Here is a 20,352-nt window from a genome sequence, read left to right as displayed (position 1 = left end):
TTAAAGATATATTTTAATGGTAAACAATTACATTCTTCTGTCATCTGATACTCCCCCCCCCCTTTTTTTTTTTTGGAAACATGCTTTCTGAATTTTCAATAGTTCCTTTGTGAAGGCATCTGTTACTCACATAATTGAAAAGATGTTTGTGCAGTGGCATGCTTGAGAGTACAGTTATTTAATCTTAATGATAAAGCCCCGAGGACAGAAAATCATAAGTAGAAACCTCTTGTTATTTATCAAAAAGAAAAGGGGCTAAGACACCTAATCTATTCTCAAATTTAAATTCATGCTTGATGAAAACTATCAATAAAACATAGGACCTGAAAAGTTTCTTAAGTACTATAGTTAGGTCCAAAGGCAGCAGGGAGGTAGGTTGAAAACAAAAATGAGACAATAAAGGAGCCTGACAAAGAAAAAACTGCTGTTTGGCAAGATTTTTTTTTTTTTTTAGGTCAAACAAAGAAACTTGCTGCAGTTTTACAGCATGACATACACACTTGATTAGTTTGTGCCTGAGGGTGTTTTTACACTCAACAGTGTAAACTCCAACTTCTATTAATTACAACTCGCATTTAGAGGCGAATTTTAAGAATTTTTAAATAGAGAATTTTTTTTTTTTTTCCAAAGGCTGTTGTTTATTTTTTTTTTAAACAGAAACCAGTTTTTCTACTCCAGGGTCTGGCTGGGGTTTTTTCTTTTTCAAAGTTTCTTGAAATATCCAGGCATTGGAAAGTTATCAGAGCATTTTAGGCATGCTGAGTGATATGGAGTGTGAGGCTCTTCTGTATGAAATTACCTGACTATCCTTTGGGGAGAAATTCTTTACAGATGATAAGAAAATGCTACTCAGTGGAGGGTATGTTGATCTGGTTCAGGTCCCCTGTGAGAAGCAGCTTGTTGGGGTATAGACAACAGCTGCACAGCCTGGGGCCACCTAACTCTGAGCCACTTCAATCTGACTTCCTGGGAGGCTGTCTATTGATAAGGGCCAGCAGGTTTTCTACTGGTTCAAGGAAAAGGAACGGAGCACCTGATGGTGTTGCAGAAGAGGAACAAGAGAGAGGCCACTGGCTAGGACTTCCCTCAACAAGACAGTTGGGAAGGAGGTATACAAGGCCATAGACAAGAGAGTTAACAACATCAAGAAGATAACCACACTGCCTGCCTTTAGAAGTTCAAGACTTAGAAATCTCCTGAGTGCCCCTCCCACTACCACATTTCCTACCTATTTACAAATATTTTCTAGTGGGAACCTCCCTTTTGGTTTAGATTTAATTTAGTTCATTCAGTCCCTCTCTCCTGATGTGTTTGTTCATGATGCTTCACTGGGTGCATTAGAGAAATTTCAAGGAAGGCCCTTCCCAGCTGCTTCTTTATGGTCCTTGAAATCTGCAACTGAGTTATTTTAGGCAACCTGTGATGATCTATCCTATTTTCTCATTCTATCTTTTTAAGATCCAGTTCAGATTATAGATCCTCCAGGAAGACTTTTCTTATTTCAGTTGTAAATTCTTTCTTCCTTCCTGGATCTCTATTGAACCTGTTATTTGTATCCATTATGTAACTGGTTTTTTAGACCTTAAATATTTAACTCTTGGATGCATATATGGTCTATAAGTCAGATCTTGTGATAAGTTAGAAAAATCAGGAGTCACAGTAACTTCGAATTCTAATGATCTGGCAGTGGGGATAGCTGGGAGTGCCATATTGAGGATGCTAAGGCTGAACCTGGGCTTATGGGAAGCAACATCATGTTCCCTTACCAATCTCTGCCATGAGTGCGGTAGCATGGGCATCTCCTCATTGTTTGCCAGTTCCATTCTCAACTCTCTGGTTCTTATATTCTCATTATCCCTGACTCTGCTTTTCATATGGTTGATGTTCAAAAAACACCAATTGGCTCTTGAGGACAGTAGCAAAGGAAAAAAAATGGCAGTTAAACAAATGGAAAAATCCATCCTACTCAAGAAAAAGAAAGAGGAGGCCAAAAGGAGAGGCTTCTTAACCAATTTCAAATCCAATCTTAGGCTTTGCTGATACACTGATACAGCTCCCATCCCAAGAAGTATTACGTCACATCTGGAGTAGCTTGGGGTATTCTGAGTGACACAAATTGGAGCCATCTATATGAGAGCAAGCCAAGCTGGGGAAGTACCATAAATTGTGCTCTGAGACTTGACTGAATGGAATAAGAACACTTGGAATGAGAAGAGGGCTTTGCCAAGCGTCTGGAAGCCCATCACTGAGAAAAGGGAGCACACAACAGATTGGCCCCAAAAGGCAAGGCAGGGTCAATGGGAAGCCACAGCAGGCTCCGTGTGTGGAAGAGTGGAAACAAAGCACCTTCCACTGTGCCACTTCCTCCTCAGTCTCCCACTGCAGGTGCTTAGCAGAGTCTGCAGAGCCTAGGGCCAAGCACAGTTCATTCCTATGCAGCTTAGCAAACTGTGGACTATATTCTGCCCAAGGGAATGGTTGGTTTATTTTATATAAAAAAAAAAAATTCAGGAATACTGGAGCCAATATTTGTAAAGTCACATGATTTCACCTACAAATGATCTTGAAAAGATGGACGGTCAGGAAGCACAGAGATTACATCTGACTATGGCAATGGTGTTGGCTTCTCCCACTGGGCCTCTCTGGCCCAGGCTGTGAAGGTGCTTTTCTTTCAAATAATCTTCTGCTATTCTACCTTGCCTCTGCTCACATCTATGTCCTTTGCCCTGGTAAGCATCTGAGTTTGTGACCATGGCGTGGAACAGTGCTTCTCCAATGATCAGAGAAGAATGATCTTCTAGATTTCCCATCTGATATTTTAAAAAATACCATAAAAATGAGTTACTAGAAGAATGAAATTTAAAATGAGACACTCGAGGCTCGGGAGGCTGAGACAGGAGGATCACAAGTTCAAAGCCAGCCTCAGCAAAAGTGAGGCACTAAGCAATTCAGTGAGACCATGTCTCTAAATAAAATACAAAGTAGGGCTTGGGGATGTAGCTCAGTGTCTGAGTGCCCCCAAGTTCAATCCCCAATAGCCATCGCTCCCAAAATAAAGCCACACAAAACACAAGCCCCGGTTTTTAATTACTTTCAACAGACATAAAATTATTCTGGCAAATTTCAGGAAAAGTGTTATCAAAGCTTATTTGCAGTTGTGCTTACTATTTTCTTTATGGACTAGTAGCAAGCAATTCATGGATGGGCTAGAAAACCTCATTTTAGTAGCAGTGGTCTTAGCAGGGTGGGTACTAAGGGAACTTTCAAATGTAAAATTCTGAGGTCCTGACTGGGACTTTCTCAATTGTGTATTTATTAGCTTCAAGGATGTCAAAATGAGCAAGAACTCATGAAATTGTGTCTTGAACATGAACGGAACTGTAACTCACCTTGACTTCCTTTGGCCTGCTGCCATGACATGATTAGCTGAGTTCCTTAGAAACTGACAGATTTTTGGTCTTTATTCTAAAGCACATGCTCATCTTACTCAGAGCATGAAGCCTCCCCTACCCTGCCTACCACCTTTAGCAAAAACAAGGCAGACCCTCCAGCTGTCTGTCACTTGGTTTCTGCCCAAGTGCATCTGGCTATGGCACAACTCACCCCAAGACACTAAGAAGGAAGCTGCGTCAGCCATGCAGAGTGACAGTCTTGTCCAAGAAATGCTTATGGGAAAAGCAGAAGGTTAGAATTTGAAATTGGGCATTACGTATGCAAGAAGATGAAGCGTAATTGCTCATTTCCCTCACAAACAAATACATTTGTTTATGATTTTGATTTTCTAAATACTCAGAAAAGCACATCACAGAGTACTTTTGCCTTAATGCTCCTTTTAAAATCCCTAATAACTACTTCATGTGCTGTACAGAAACAGACCATGTAATTTATTCAGGAAAATTAAAACCAGTAATCTGGTATTCTGTGTAAAGATTTTTTCCCCCTGCTTGTGCTTCAAAAACATTTAAAAGAAAAAGAGAGAGGGAGAGAAAGAAAGAAATCTGCATGTGAAAACAAAGCCTTTAAAGTGCATTACCATTCCAGAAAAATCAAGCTAAAATTCCATAAATGTAGCCATTTTCCTTTTGGTTTCCTTTACTGATAAAATGATTCGGGACGTCTTAGGTAAAGAGTTGGACAAAAAGAAAATGTTCCACTTAGAAGGGATCTGTGCGCCTAGGAGGATGTGGGCATTTTTCTTTGCGCTATAATCTATAGTAACTTTATCTATAAATCCTGAGCAAGAAATGTCCAGAATAACCACATTTCATAAGCTTTGCTGAGTTTGAGACATCTACATAGCAACAGCCTTTCGATGGGAACACATTAATGCTTTTTATATTGGTAATCATCTGTAACATGAGCAATTAAGTACAGTACTAATGGACTATGGCCAGGAGCCTGGTACTAATATTAAAAACTGACAGAGATGAATAGGTTTGGAAGCAAAACCAGGCTGACAAAGACATTTTTATGAAGTGCTTGGACCTATTTGATTTAAACCAATCAGAGGCAAGTTTGGACGAGTCGGACCTTCAGCGACAATGATGCATTCACAGGCATTGTACCATTTCTGCTGTGCCTTAAATAAAAACACCCATTGATTCTTTTCAACAGCCCGCACTTTCATTATTACACTCATTAATAAACCAAAAGTGCCCAACTAATATACAAGTAACATTTACTGAGGAACTGGCTACTTTTTTCTTGTAGTAAAATGAAAACATTTACTGGAATCATGAACCACACTGCATGAAAAATACATCAGTGGATAACGCATAGTAGATCACTCGCCCCTTTCTCATCTTCTAGGAAAGCAAAGCTGGTGGGAGGGGACTAGGTAAAGGAGCAAGTCTCCATAATAGGAAGGAAAAGAAGGAGAAACCAGCAGGTAGGGATTCCAATCATTCTGAAATGGTTTTGGAAGGCTGTAAGAATTTCAAAGGGCATCTCCAGATTAGACATGTGCCTGCAAAGTCCCGACCCTTCTCAAGGAGCCTTCATAAAAACAGTGGCCCTTCACCAATCTAGTCATCCCTGTTTCATCTGTGTTTGTGCAGCCTGTGACTAGCAAGAATGATGAAATCCACCCTCATCATGCAGCGTTTGCCATGAGTATAGTCACTTCTTGGATCTGTCTCTGCACAGATCTGAGTCTCCTCTGCCTTTCTCTGGTAGAATAAAATAAATAGAAGATGCCCCAGCTTCTTAGCCCCACCACAACATGTAGGATTATGGGTGATTGCTTAAAGATGGTGATTGGTTCAAGAATGAGCATGGTACTGCAAACGCAGTCTGAATTTTTGAAAAATAAACCAATGATCTTCAAATATTGGCGGTTGGCTATTATTAATTAGTAATTATTTATGGCACCCCTTGCATCTGATTACAAGATCACAAAAGAAACGTAGAAAAAAACACTAAGAGCTTGCTAATTGCCTGATGAGCTGTGCAGAGCTGTCCCTGTTGAGGTTTCAACTTGACAACTGGATTATTGTCTCTCAACTATAAGTTCACCGTGCTGTACGCTACTAGGTTATATTTGCCATCTCCCTTTTGTCAGCTGTCTTCCTGTGATAGTTCTGCAAATAGGGGGCTCTGGGATACATGAGGAAGGGATAAGGGACCCCTTTCTTTCTTTTTTGCTTGCTTTTCATATTAGCACCATACCAACAGTGTTTCACATCAACACCAGCTTAAGAAATTCCATATGGTAAGTTCTCCTTATTGAAAGTCTAGAGTGGTTTCCATTTTTCTTCCTGCACCCTGACTGATACACTGATCACACAAATTCTAGATTTGGAAAAATAACGTGGCTCTTCAAAAACTTTAATCCAGAGGGAAACAAACCTTTATGAATTATCCAGTCTGACCCCAAGAATAATGAAAAGAACTTTTTTTTAAACCCTGATAATGTTTGGTAAGGGTTGGAGTTTGTGGTATGTCTACTAGAATTTTCCAATTTGACTGATTGAAGGTTTTGGGAAATCTGCTACTTCAAGAAGAGGTAAATCATGAATCAAAGTGCATCACCTTCAAAAGAAAATATCTTGGCATTTCATTTAAGACTGGTGTTATTTTTAGACATAATTTCTCAAGTGAATTACACACACACACACACACATACACACACACACACCACTATTGGATTCAATCCTTCTCTCTATCCCAAACATTATGTACTTATTTTCCGACCATGTGATGTTTTGTAATTCATTGGATTAGTGTGTGCACTCTTCAACTACACTGAGCTAGCTCACAGCTTTTTCTAATTTCATTTGTTATTTGGTCCTTTAAGTTTAATGGTTCAGGTGTTAGGGACATTTGCACATGAAGGAAAGGGACATTCACTCTCAGAAGTGAAGCTATTTGAAAGCAGAGACAATATTTCTAACAAAAATGATATAATTAAAACCTTGATTCACAAGTCAAAAACCAAGTAGACTATGGTATCCTTGGATGTTATTTATAGAACAGACACCTGAGGAGATATGGTGCATTAGAGGTGTACCTTTTATGTACAATGAGGATGTGCAGGGCTTTTGTATTAAATACTGAGAAAAATAATATATTTTTTAAATCGATGCATTATATTGAAAAACAACACTATGAAGAGCAGCCATTTGAAAGTCTACTGTCAATTTTTAAAAATTCTTCTGGAGTCTAACATTGCCAAGGCAAGCTCTTGGAAATACTTTGTGGAAAATTTTCATGAGGTACTAAACCCAACTCAATTTACTTTGATTATTCCTACAAAAGCATTCTAACTTTTGTTGAATGGCCATACTAAAAGAGGCTCTAGGATAAATTCAGTACAGATGAAAGTACAACTGAACTTAAAGGAAACATGACTAAGAACTGGTGTGTTAAATGGCCATCACCTGAGAATGCCCATATATAATCCAAAAGTGAATATCACTGATATTCTATTCAAACTGGACTGAAGCGGGAATTGTAACCAACTCTAAGAAGAACATCCAGTAAATTTAGTAGCTGCTTTATCTTTCAAAATAGCAAGTGAACTGGTCTGTTTATTCAGATTAAGATTGCACGCATAGCCACTATTAAAACACACACACACACACACACACACACACACACACACACACACATCTACTTGATCTCCCAAGGTCTAAATTTGAAAGCAGGTTGTTCACTCCATCAATGCACTTCTTCTGGGAAGTGCCAATTTTAAGAAAGTTGGTACAAAATAAATCAATGGAGCTTGAAGCACAGAACAGGATAATGCACAAATTTGCAAACCCGCCATCAACATTGTAGGTAACCCAGTTCTAACACAAAGGGGAAAGACTCTTGCAGACACAACCTACAGGAGGCTACTAACTCCTGCATTGCTTCCTGGTTGCATTATCACCACCCTTCTGAAACAGGCAGAAATTGTTAGAAAACTAAGTTGCATGGAGTTTGGCAAGAAGATTTCTTGGGATAAAGACAAAGCCATAGAAGAAAAAAAAAATACTAAGATGGGAAAAAACAACAGACTTTCTCTGAGACCAGTGCAGTTATCCTAAGAACACTTACTTTTTAATGTTAATTTAGTTACATAGCAACATCATTGTAACATTGCAGATTTTTTTTTTCCCCAGAAGTGCAAATATTTCATGATAAATGACCCCACGGAAACATCTTGAGTAATCTATGCTTATAAAGAAAGAAGAAGGCATTGCCAGACAGGTAGTCACAGGACAAAACCAAACTAAAAGAATATCTAATTTTAACTCCAGAGAAAGCCATGTTCTCTAAAAATCACAGGGCAAGATGCAAAGAAAAGGCCATAGGGATATTTACGGTTTCCTAAAAGGTCCTTTAGACTTCCTCCGTCTTATCTTTGACCAGAGCTTCTTCCAATGAACACACTTTTAATTTCGCAAAGACTTTCCAAGAAATGGCTCCTTACCTTTCATAATGTCTGCGGGTGCAAGTGGCGGCGCTGGTACTCCCAGGATTACCACCTAATTCATCATAAATATGTTTCCACTGACGGCGGGCTGTTATCTGAAAAAATGGCAATGAGAGATTCAATCTAGCACCATCGGCGAGTCACAGTGCCAGGCTTCAATACATATGTAACAGTCAGAATAGAACAGACTGTTCTGGAAACCCAGAAACAGAGAAGTCCAAGTGAATATATGGGGAGACTTGTGGTTTTATAGCAAGATCTTACTTTACAATAAAAATGGCTCTATATTTCTGTCACCCACGTGCGTTTTCATCTAAGACATCTCCCTGGCTATGCATGTAGTTGCTTGTTCCCCTCCTGTGACAAATCATCAAAATAAAGTCACATTTCCACTAAACTTTATCTTAGTTCATCAGCCTAAATGAATCAAAATTAATACTGGTTGCCTAAGGCTGGTGAAGGCGGGTGGCCAGGTTCACAGGTTAAAAAAAGAAAGGATTTTTTTACTAAACATGCTTTTGTATCTTCTGATTTTTGAACCATGTGATATGCTACCTACTTTAAAATATAAATAAAATGACTACATAGATTAAATAAAATGATCAATATGGTTGAGGAATTTACAGTCATCTCAGGCTATATTTTTATGCCAGCTCTTCTAACCAACAAAACAAAACCAAAATCTGAAACTGTATATGTCACAAGCTGTTTATTTTTATTCACTTAGGTCAGGAGTATGGGATATTGATCAAATCCTATGTAAACTAACATATTCCAAAGTTAGAATGCTCACTATGTGTATTATTGAGTTGGGTGAATAAAACAGCTTGAAATATACTGATATACTGAACTACACACTGTGGTCTTGTGTTTTTTTTTTTTTTTTTGAATTTTACTTTTGTACATAAATTAAGATTTTAACAAAATAACAGATGCAAGATCTGGCAAATGATTATTTTGGGGAAACCATGTCACTTACTACATCCAAGCAAGTCTAGTGTTTCCTTGAAACTAGGAAGACAGGGCAAGTTTTTAGGTCCTAGTGAACATTTCAAAACAGGGTTACAGGAAAACTGTGCTACTGGAATATGCAGGGGACAGATGCAAAGGTGCCAGTGGCATTTAGTACAATCAGGGCAGGAGTTTTTTTTTTTTTTTTTTTTAAATACCCAAGGAGTTCTCAGCACCAGCAGAGTTCACCAAGGGGCAAAAGGCAGCAGTGGGGCTGGGGGGATCTCAATTTGCAACTGGGACTCTGTAATTGCAGTTGAAGGAGAAGAGTGGGGGAGATGTTACAGGGTAAATAGTACCTTTTCCATTTCAAATAAAAAAGAACCCTTTCATTTCCATAATCTCTTCTCAACAGATCCAAGCAGGATCTCAAAGACAAGGTTAGTTTTTCATTCTTCAATTTCCCAGAAAGCATTCTCAAACCAATGTGTTCCAACTGTTCTCATTAAACAGAACCATATCTTACATCTATTAGCACAGACAACTAAAAATAAAATCCTCCATATTATGGTTTAGTTAATTGTTTTCAAAACCCTCTTTAAAACACCTAATATATATATTTTGAAAATCATTATATACTGAATTATAATCTCCCTCCAATCTTTCAATGATACAATCTTGGGCTGATCTATTCTAGAGCCATCTATCAAGGAAGAAGATGATCTCCTCCCAGGTGTTTACACTATCCCTCAAAGCCCTTATAATACTGGGATCCCTTGAAATACACCTCCAGCATCTCATCCCTCACAAGAGGTACGAGGGCCAGGAAAGCACAGCAGGGCCAGAGAGCAACCTAGGTGTGTCTGTGTCCCTGCAATCACCTGAGAAGAAACCTTCACTTCATTCTTATATTTCTTATGTACAGCATTTTATATGGTGTAAAAGATTCTTGCTTTCTATCATTTAATCTTCTCTTAGCCTATGAGATAGGTTGTTGGAATCTCCTTCACAGATAAAGAAGATGAGACTCAGGGCTTGCATAACTTGCCCAAGGACACACAGCAGCATAGTGGCAAAATCTAGACTCATATGGTTGGTTGTCTCATAGTCCCTAGAGAAGACTCAAATTTATTTCTAAAACATCAAAGAAGCCTCACCAGAATGACCTGATGAACAGCCCACTCTTGTGGTAATGTGGTAACGCAGGACTCTGGGGCCTTTTCCATAAAATGCAGCAGATGACTAAGGAAAACACAACTTTTACTATCGGTTCTCAACATTTAGAGCTTTTGGTTTTCCTCTGTGGGGAAATACCGCTAACAGGTCAGCATGAGTCAAAAGGTGCACTGTCAACTATGAAGACAAACTATGGTTCCTTCTACTGTGACTAATTATGTCTCCAGTTAGGATAAGAGGGTCTGTATTATGATCACTGAGACCCAGAGAAGTTCCAATGATATGAGAATCTTTCCACTTGCCCATTCATTCATTCACCAACAATTTACCAAATATCTTCCATTTTTTAGGTCTTATGTTAGTAGTTGGGTGCAATAATGAAAAACAGACCCGACACTGGAGGTGACTACATTCTAGTTGGGGATACCAAAACACAAACTAAGGAATATACAAACAAAATAACACAGGTCGTGAAAAAGATGACAAACAAGAGAACCAACCCACTGCTAATAGGGACATTGAATGCATGCACACTGGCCTTGTCTCCCTCCCACAATATACCATTTAGACAAGGAATTACCCTACCAGACTCTTGCTATCATGAAAATGACAAGCCTGCTTTAAGAACATATAAAGAATTATCGAAAGGGAGAGAAGGAGACCTCACGCTAGGTTTGAAAACATGGCAGCTTGAAGCGGCACTGTGTGTTAATAAGCCATGTTCAGCCAGCTCGGGGTCTATGTTAGCCCCCTGGCTAACAGGTTCTGGTGTTTCGATACAGTTTTTAGGAGGGAGGCTTCATCTGGAGTGAAGACAGGGCTAAATCTTGGAGAAAGTGGTCTTTCTGCTCACTGAATTCCAGTGGACAGCCTGCGTGAATCAGACCATTTTGAGATATTTCCTTTCCACAGCAAAGTCATAAAATGTGCCCTTCCCAACAGCTAAATGCTTTTTAAGCACACAGTTCTCTTGAGCACACCGATCTTTTTTTTTTTTTTTTTTTTCCTTTTTGTGTCTCCCAGTGTACTCTCTATTCAAGCAATGACCATGGTCTCTAAAGTAAGAAATGTCTAAACTCCTTCCACTGTCCGAACCCACCAGGAATTTAAAAAAACAATAAGGAGAGGGGAAAGGGCAGGAGACTCTCCCGACCCATCCCTTAACCTCCCATAAATCTGCCATCGACCCTAATTATGAATTTGCTTGGGGTTTTTATTCTGTTGTCCAATGTCTTCTCTGGGGGTGCATTAGCTTTAAAAACCCGCCTGGGGTAAAACCAATGTCTGTCTCTTGCTATCTAGCCCCCAACCCCAGCCAGCTGGGAAATCTGATCGAGGCTAGTTTGATCAATTCTCTCACCAAACTTCAGGCCTCCTGGTTATTTTATGTTTCAATCTGATCTTTTATTATATTAAGTTCTTAAGAGAATGTCTAGCTTTTGATTTCCAAAAGAAAATGGCCAAATTCATCCAACCAGTTATTTCTCTTGGATTATGCTCCCCCCATCCCTCTTTCAAGGTCTTCACTTGGATGACAGGGATTCATGACATCACCATCTACTATTGCTTACGATTTTAGGGGACCCTGTTGGGTTACAGAGAGGTTACAAAGAGGTGTGGAGGAGGATGGAAGGTAGAGGGTGAGGATACCATGGAAAAAAGGGATGTTTCACTAGGTCCAGTGGCACACACATATAATCCCAGAGGCTTGGAGAGCTGAAGCAGGATTGCAAGTTCAAAGCCAGCCTCAGCAACTCAGCAAGGCCCTAAGGAACTAAGTGAGACCCTGTCTCTAAATAAAATATTAAAAAGGGCTGGGGATGTGGGTCAGTGGTTAAGTGCTTCTGGATTCAATCCCTGCTACCAAAAAAAAAAAAAAAAAAAAAGAATGTTACTGCTTTCAAGGGTTCATAATTTAGCAAGAAGCATAATTCCACACAATTAACCACAAGCAGGATGAAAAACTGAGCAGACCACGCCCAGGTAAAATAAACCAATCTGGGTTCACGTGACTCTAATCTCACTTTGAAGACACTTGAAAGTTACTTCTTTCCCTAGTGTAGGCAGGATCTAGGGAACTCTATGAAAAGCACTCCATGACTATTATGTTCATAAAATTTTCACTGCTTATAAATGTAGTGGTTTTCATACTGGTCTTTAGAACACAGGTGGTATTTTAAAGGTGGCCTGAAACTAACTCTCCACACTGCTGATCCTGGTCAAGAGCAGGTCTAATGAATGGGAAGAAGTTATGCCTTCCACAATTTTATTTGATGAAAATATTCTGTCACTTAAAAAAAAATTGTAGACAACTACTATGTTAACCCAAGACTCTTGGAGCCTTGATTTCTCTCTTTGAAGATTTGTGAAGGAAATAATGCTGATATTTTTGTGGCCCGGTGAGGAAACAGCAATCAGAAATCATTTGGACTCCAGCTCTTCTAATGGCTTGAGAATGCATAGGAAATATGAAGTCAAAGGAGCTTGCACACAGTGTTGCCCAGGCTGCTCTGAGAAACAGTCTCTTTCTCAGGACACCTTGAGAGCAAACTGAATTCAAGGAAGATGACTTTTTTTTCCTGGTAGTACTCCAGGAACTGGAGCCTTTCAAAACTACATGACATCATCTTTGGCCTCGAGAACTCTGAATTAAGCCAGAGGCTTTGTCTGTCCAGAAAACTAAGGTTAGATTCAGAGGATGTCTTGAAAATGATGTCAAAGCCAGAATTTGATGTCAAAGCCTAATCCTTCCAGCAAGAAGACAAGTGACTTCTTCCAGATGAAAAATCATGGTCCTGTCTCACTGGTGGGAAGCAAAGAGGCTGTTCACCAACACTCTAAGAAGGTACCACCAAGTGTCACCCCCCGCCTCCAGGGTAAGATTTCTTCAATACCCATTTCCCTACTCTATCTTCGCTCCAAATATTGTGTCTGGCTTGCCATCAAATGGTTAGCAAAATGGAAATTGCTTTAGCAAACCACTCTCCATATGCTGCATCCTGGTAATATCCCAAGCTACTCTTCCAGCATTAACTGCTTCCCCAGACACTGAGGTGAAGGTTTCTATAGCTCGCCAGTTCTGCCTCTTCAATTGTAGGTGATTCATTCTCTAATGTTTGGGAGGAAAAGGTGGATAGATGACTGCAGAGGAAGAATCCTCACTGCCAACCAATCAAATTGCCAGAATATTGTTTTTTAGAAAATCAAATCTGTTCAATGCATTTCTGATCTCTAAACCTAAAAATGAAGTGACACTTTATACATTTCCAGCAAAAGCAGAGGAGGCTAGGGGGTTGTATATAGTCATTAGTCAAATGCCATAAAGGCTTAAAATAAAACTTCTGCTCCTCTTTTTTTTTTTAATTCAATTTGTGAAGGACTGAAATGAAATAATCCATAATCCACAATTCAAACCAGAAGGTTTGGAATAGTTTATAACCACAAACAAAAACAAGCCAATTAAGATGGCCTCTTTTTATAACCAGAAGGAATTCCAGAAAGATGTCTTTATCCAATCACAAGTTAACAGCAGAAGTAATACATCTACAAATTTTAAACTTGCACTTTGTGATTATTACTGAATATTTACATTATCAAGATTTCTTGACCCATCTCCTAAATTCATATGCTTTCCCCAAGAATCAGACAAAAAAAAAATCTCAGCTAGTAACTCATCCATCTGGTAAAGCTCAAGTTTGAATGGACTGAAAGATGGTGTTAACAAAAGCAAGTTATTAGACCCTCTTTCCAAGACATGGCCCCAAACATGTAGAAAACATTTTAGATACATAAGGAATTGCTAGGAATGGAAGGCACAAGGAATGGTCATTTATGAATGTCTTTCCTCTCAGTGATGCTATGGAGGTTGTGACCATTGTGCTCAAAATTCTCAGCAAGTCAGAGACTGAAGAATGACACGATGACACCATGCAATTCATTTCATCTTCCTGTGCCCCAGTGTCGTCATTTATAAAATGAGGATATGAACTAGAACAGAGCAAGAAGCCTTTTTTGCACAATTGTCAGTTCAAGAAAGATACATAACATGAGAGTGCTACACCTTCCCTTATTCAGAGTGCAATGGCTCCAAGTTGAACTTTGACCACCACTTTACAGAATGGAAAAATACTCATCTGAAACTTGGTGCTGCTCCTGAGCGTGGAAATGTTAGTATTGTAGCATGTTTACATGTATAAAGTCAAATGTCTGATCTTTGATATTTAGCTTAGATTGGGGTCCCATTTTGAAGCTAGGTGCTGTGGAAGATTCTCAGACTCTGCATATTATTGTATATTTCCTAGACTGACTTCAAAATTAAGTTTTCTCAGATTTTTACTAGTCAAAACATGCCAATAGGTTGGGGTTGTGGCTCAGTGGTACAGTTCTTGCCTAGCATGTGTGAGGCACTGGGTTTGATCCCCAGCACCACATAAAAAAACTAAGTAAACAAAATAAAGTTATTGTGTCCACATACAACATAAAATATTAAAAAAATATATGCCAAGATGTCTGTAATCCGGGGCTGGGGATGTGGCTCAAGCGGTAGCGCGCAAGCGGTAGCGCGCTCGCCTGGCATGCGTGCAGCCCGGGTTCGATCCTCAGCACCACATACAAAGATGTTGTGTCCGCCGATAACTAAAAAATAAATATTAAAATTCTCTCTCTCTCTCTCCCTCTCTCTTAAAAAAAAAAAAAACCTAAAAAAAAAAAAAGATGTCTGTAATCCTGGTGGGTTGGGAGGCTGAGGCAGGAGGATCTCAAGTTCAAAGACAGCAAGGCCTTAAGCAACTTAGAGAGACCCTGGTCAAAAAATAAATAAATAAATAAATAAAATAAAAATGAAAAAGAAAGTAAAAAGGGCAGCAGATGTGGCTCAGTGGTTAAGCACTTCTGGGTTCAATCTGCAATAACAAAACAAATAAACAAAACAAAAGCCAACCAACCAAACAAAAAATGCCAAGAGAAAACTATATTCTATACATAGAAGTTATGGAAGTTTAGATGTAGGATGGCAGTGTTGAATTTACATGCCTATAGGGCTAACAGGTAGCATGAAGCATCAATGAAGGAAGGAAACTGGAAAGGAAATAGGGAGGAATTTCTTTAAAAATTTTGTTCATTGCTGGGCATGGCAGTGCTTGCCTGTAATCCCAGTGGCTCAGGAGGCTGAGGCAGGAGGATCACAGGTTCGAAGACAGCCCCAGCAATTTAGTGAGAACCTGAGCAACTTATTGAGACCCTGTCTCAAGATATAAAATTAAAAAGGGGCTGTGGATGTGGCTCAGTACCAAACAAACAAAACTGTTCATAACCAGCTAGAGGGAAGATACCAATCTGTAATCTGGACTTCTATCTTCTCCCACCTCAATCAAGGGGATCAGACTATGTCATCTCCCAATATGCAAATTGGCATAAGGATCATCTAAGATGAAGGCAACTGAGAATCAACAGATGCAAGAAGACCTCTCTGCCCTTCCTTTATCAGCCTAAAAGCAGCATAAATTTCCACTTGTGAAAGTGAGCTCCCCACCCCCCTGCTGCCCACAGAGAGAAGAGCTACTCTTATCACAAGAGATGGGAGGTGGCAACCTTCTATGCTCCCCACTTTCCACAGTCCACTGAGTAACTCTAGGGGTTGCCATTGCCACTATCATTTAATTCATTCTCACTTTTCTGGAAAGCCATGACTGTTTATCTCTAAATCTCTTTCATCCCCCCTCCACCACCACCAATCTGCTCAAATGTCATCAGAGCCATCAAGCCTTCCTTCTCCAGCCCCACAGGGGAACTGCTTTACCTCTACAGAGCACTGATCTTTTTCCGCCTCTTCTTTTATTTACTGTTTCTTATGAATGGTAACTTAAGGACGAGAACCATAGGCCTAGATATTTTGCTTTTCCCACAGTGTCTAATACAAGCCTTGTACACACCAAGTATTCTGTAAATATGTGATCAAGTGATCTGCTGATCCTACAGTCATTCATTCATTCAATGAAAGAATAAATATTATTTGTTGAAAAATTCCACAAATGCCCTGAAACTTATCAGAAGTTTCTTCTGTACATTCTACACCAACTTGCTGTCTCATGGGGAAAAAAAAATATATCTTTGTAAAGATACAGAAGATACAAAAGCAGGAAAAATTGATTCTGTGAAATGTGCTGGCACTCTTCCTATCAGTGAATAACAAAAAGTTCCTGAGTTTTCTTTTTAAAGACATTTCATAATGTTGTGCAATATCATGTAACTATGTGCAATCATGGTTCATAAAAATGTGTTCTCTTATTCTTAATATTTAGATTTAGACTTAAAAGTCTAGGCTGTGAGGTTGACTACTAAGTTATCATCATTTCCACATGGATGAAAGCTATAATTAAGATTTTGGAAAACTATGAGCTACAGTGACAAGGAATCTATATTCTGGTCCTATCAATAAACTCAATCAAGTGAAAATTATTGTATTTATTTTTATACAGGGTACTTGGTAAAACAAATATTTCAAGTAAATTCAAGTGTATGAAATCCACATTTTATATACAGTTCATGTGAGTATTGTATTTCCTTATAAACCACACATATACCCCATATATCAAATAAATATTTTATACATACATATAATCATATCAAAGAATTTCTAGTCAGGGTTCATAGCAGATATCTCTATAGTAAATACCAGGTTATCTGTATCACATAATGTTTGCCATCTTTTCCCATCCCAAGCCTCCAACATCAAAACATGATATTAGTTTATGGAACAATATGCTTTATCTGGCAAGAAACACTGGTTGTTGTGTTTGGGCTAAAATAAATTTCATTTTCTTGACTCTGTCTCTTACTGTCATTTTACTATGGTACAGAGATATTCCAGATTACTTCTTAAGGAAAGAAAAAATAATTTCTTACTCAATTGCAGAAGAAACGGCACAACTTAATCTAATCATTGTGTGGAGGAGAAAATATTTCCAGTGACGACATCTTCCTATGTCAACTGATTTTATTACAGATGTCATCTCTGTGTGCTATATTAATGCAGCTCTTTTTTCTTATTTCAAGATCTTAATCTTAGTTTGTTGCTCTAACATTTTATTGGTTCAGAATACATGCTGTAAAAATCCGTGGCCATCAAATTTTCCCGTGGGCTAAAAATAACCCATTCCTGTCAGTTGGAATTAGCTGATAAAGAGTGTCAGAGCCTGTTCTGAATAAGTTTGATAACTTCCTGTTTATGCAGCACTGACCCTTGTCTAATAAAGCTTCTTTGCCCTAGAACGAAAGGAGATTCTGCTGCATTCTATTCCTTAATGGCCAATCCTGATTACTTTTGAAAGCCTTTAATACATTTCCCATATTAGACATGAACAGATGTCAGGTATGTTGCCAAGGGAAATTTCTTTTATGCAATCTTGGCTTGTTGTACAATAATAGCCCTTTCTCAACATGGGAAAAAATTACAGACCCAACTAATTTCCCTGACAGGGGAGAGTTACATATGTTTTCCACTTGTAGTTTTTACGACAAGTTTACAATTTTGCCAAACCTGGAACTAATTGGGACTGTTTCCAAAAGCAGCCCAATAAACCCCCAAAAGTGTAGAGCCATTTGAAAAGGCAGTCAATGATGGTTTGCTTTTGCATTTTCTCCATTTTGGCCAAAGAGAGGGGGAAAGTTAGATTGCAAAATTATTTCATTTAAGTTGCTTAAACACTTACTGTTTCATATCCTCCCAGTTTTTGAGCAGCTTGAAACATAGTCCAAAGGTTAACTGTTAGAGGGACAATAAGTATTTAGATAAGCATTGCATTAACATAATTCCAAGAAATGTCAATTAAAACATTTTGTTTTGTTTTTCAATGAGAAAGAGAAAAAAAAAAAGAAATACTAAGGTACCCCAGAGAGCTAAATTCTTAGGAAATATTTTGCCAAAGGGCATTCAACAACAGAATCTATTATACCACTTAAAATATTTCTTAAGAAACAGTCAAAAAACTACAGAGAGGTTCTGGTTTCAGGATAAAGAACAACACAATTTTAGTTCTGATGCCATCAGTAGAGAAAAAAAAAAAAAGCTGAATTAGAGTGACCTTGGGAAAATGTGCCAGGATTTCAAAATTGGGGTTGGTCTTGCTTAGCCTTTAGAAAGAAGCCATTGACTAAACAGTAATAAGTAATGCTTCCCTCAGATAAGACCTTTCTGGGATCAATAAATTACAGCCACTTTAATATATGATTACCTTTCTAATATTAAGACTGTCTGATGGCAACACTATATTAAAGGCTCAGACCACATGTATTTCATAAGTATGTGGTCCCTTGCAATAAATGACAAAGAAAACCAGTAATTCATGTGGGAGGCAACCACCTTACCATAGGTCAAAGGGAAGGAAGATGTTCATTCACAGAACAACTGAGTCATGAGCTTACTTAATCCCCTAATTTGCCTGTGTGATGTTGCTAATATGTTTTTTTTTCCAGATTCTCTTTGTAGGATTTGTATACATTTATACTGTTAAACAATTATGCCCAACTGCCAGCAACCTTGTTTCACTTGTAGCAAATACCATGGAATGTGACTGCTACAGATTTGATTCTTTTATTTATAAGAGGGGAAAATTTGAACTTCTAGTTATTCTGTGGTAAGGGAAATGAATAAAATGAAAATTAAAAAAAAAAAAGGCTCTTTGACACAACGTGTTCGCAAAGCCTCATTGAACCTTGCACTATTTCAAAGCTATCAAGAGCCCTGCCTCGGCCTTGATTTAATCTGAACCAATGCATAATGCAACAAAGCTGTTCATAGTACATTAATTTTACTTCTATTTCAAGCAACCAGTTTTCAGACAAACATTGTAATCATTGGTAGTTATATAAGTTTATAATGGCTGTGAGTGTTCTCTTGCAATCAGTGCCAATTGCTATTAGGTATGTAAATTGTTATGTAAAACATACAGGTTTGACATTCTTCATCAAAATGACACATGGTTTTAATCTAGGAAGATGCGTTTAGAGAAAATACTATTTCAAGCCAGAGGCTCATTGCTTTGTGCACCACTAAATCCAGACAGAGGCAAAATATATATTCAGTGGTGAACTCAGGGCAACACCAGGATTTCTTCTCTTTTGATATGGAATTTTGCTAGGCTCTGAGTTCCCTGGTCTACTTGTACACAACAATGCTTAGATGTACATCTCGAAGTTATTCAAAACTGGGACCTCTGTTCAAATCTATATATTTCTTGTCTCCCCTGAAGTCCTGTTTTTATTATCTTTTAACAAACTGGGGGGCATAGGAAATGTGTTTTCTCTTTGTGGTTGTTTTGTCCATCTTTAAATGTCTTCCTTTCAAATGCTGTCTTTTTCACAGGCAACATCTGGCCTGATAAGGCTACGTCATATTATTATCTCACAAGAAAGGCGTTACAGGCACTCAAGATTGACAAAACAGAAAATGAGAAAACTTTCAACATGTCTATTTCCAGTCATAATCAGTGAATTCAAACCTATAAATATCTCACTGCAACTGTCCCAGAAGGGAACAATGTAGCGGAAAGAGGCAGGGAAAAAAATTCTTGGCTGGGACAATTTGGAGATTTAGTATAAACAGAGAACACCATCCCCAGATTTGGATTTCAACATAATTCCAAGTAAAGAAGAAAAAAAAAAATACCCCAAAAACAAAAAAAACAGAACTTCTTTTTCCCCCATTTCAAAGAATTTGAGCAATTTCGATGTTTCAGAAATGAAAACCAGTATACTTACTCTGTTTAAAACCTAAATAGGGTATTCGTTCTATTGGTGTTTTCCTTTCTTTCATGTACTTATAAAGTGCCACCAAGAAGGCCTGTTCATCTGCCCTGCACTCTTCACCAATGGCCAGCTTTGGTTTTTCTTCATTGGAGACTTTTTTACAATTATTATGGTTATTCTTCGGCTTGGTCAAGGCTGATCTGGCCTCACATTTCACCTGGAAAACAGAAAATACACCATATCAAATCAGGCACAGCACTTGAGGGTTTACAAAGACATGGCTGGTGACACTACCCTGAGTGGGAAGGACGAACCAGTAAATTACTCTTGCCCTGAAATGGCTTTTCAGAAGTATCATCACATGTGAACTATCCGAGAATCAGGGGATGGTCAATTTGTAAAGGGCCACATGTTAAATATCCTAGAGTTTGGGGCCCTGTGGTCTCTGTTGGAATGACTCTGTTCTAGGCTAAGAGCAACATGTAGATGAACGGGTGTGGCTATGTTCCAATAAAACTTAACTGACAGAAACAGGTGGCCAGTGGCCTGTAGTCTGCTTAACT

General features: G+C 38.6%; 1 protein-coding gene across 3 annotated transcripts in view; it reads right to left on the bottom strand.

Annotated features, from left to right (window-relative positions):
* ARID5B (AT-rich interaction domain 5B) overlaps nucleotides 1–20,352 on the bottom strand; it is a 179,619-nt gene that overhangs the window by 17,198 nt on the left and 142,069 nt on the right. For all 3 annotated transcript variants that reach the window (XM_081268668.1, XM_081268669.1, XM_081268670.1), the window contains 3 exons: nucleotides 19,802–20,006; nucleotides 17,755–17,807; nucleotides 7,916–8,013 (listed from right to left, as the gene is read on the bottom strand). In XM_081268668.1, the coding sequence (XP_081124794.1) occupies nucleotides 7,916–8,013; nucleotides 17,755–17,807; nucleotides 19,802–20,006 (356 nt within the window). The remainder of the gene's footprint in view (nucleotides 1–7,915; nucleotides 8,014–17,754; nucleotides 17,808–19,801; nucleotides 20,007–20,352) is intronic.

This window comes from Spermophilus citellus (genome assembly GCF_964194105.1).
Source record: "Spermophilus citellus genome assembly, chromosome: 15".
Classification (NCBI taxonomy): Eukaryota; Metazoa; Chordata; class Mammalia; order Rodentia; family Sciuridae; genus Spermophilus; species Spermophilus citellus.
This window is presented reverse-complemented; position numbering and strand designations above follow the sequence as displayed.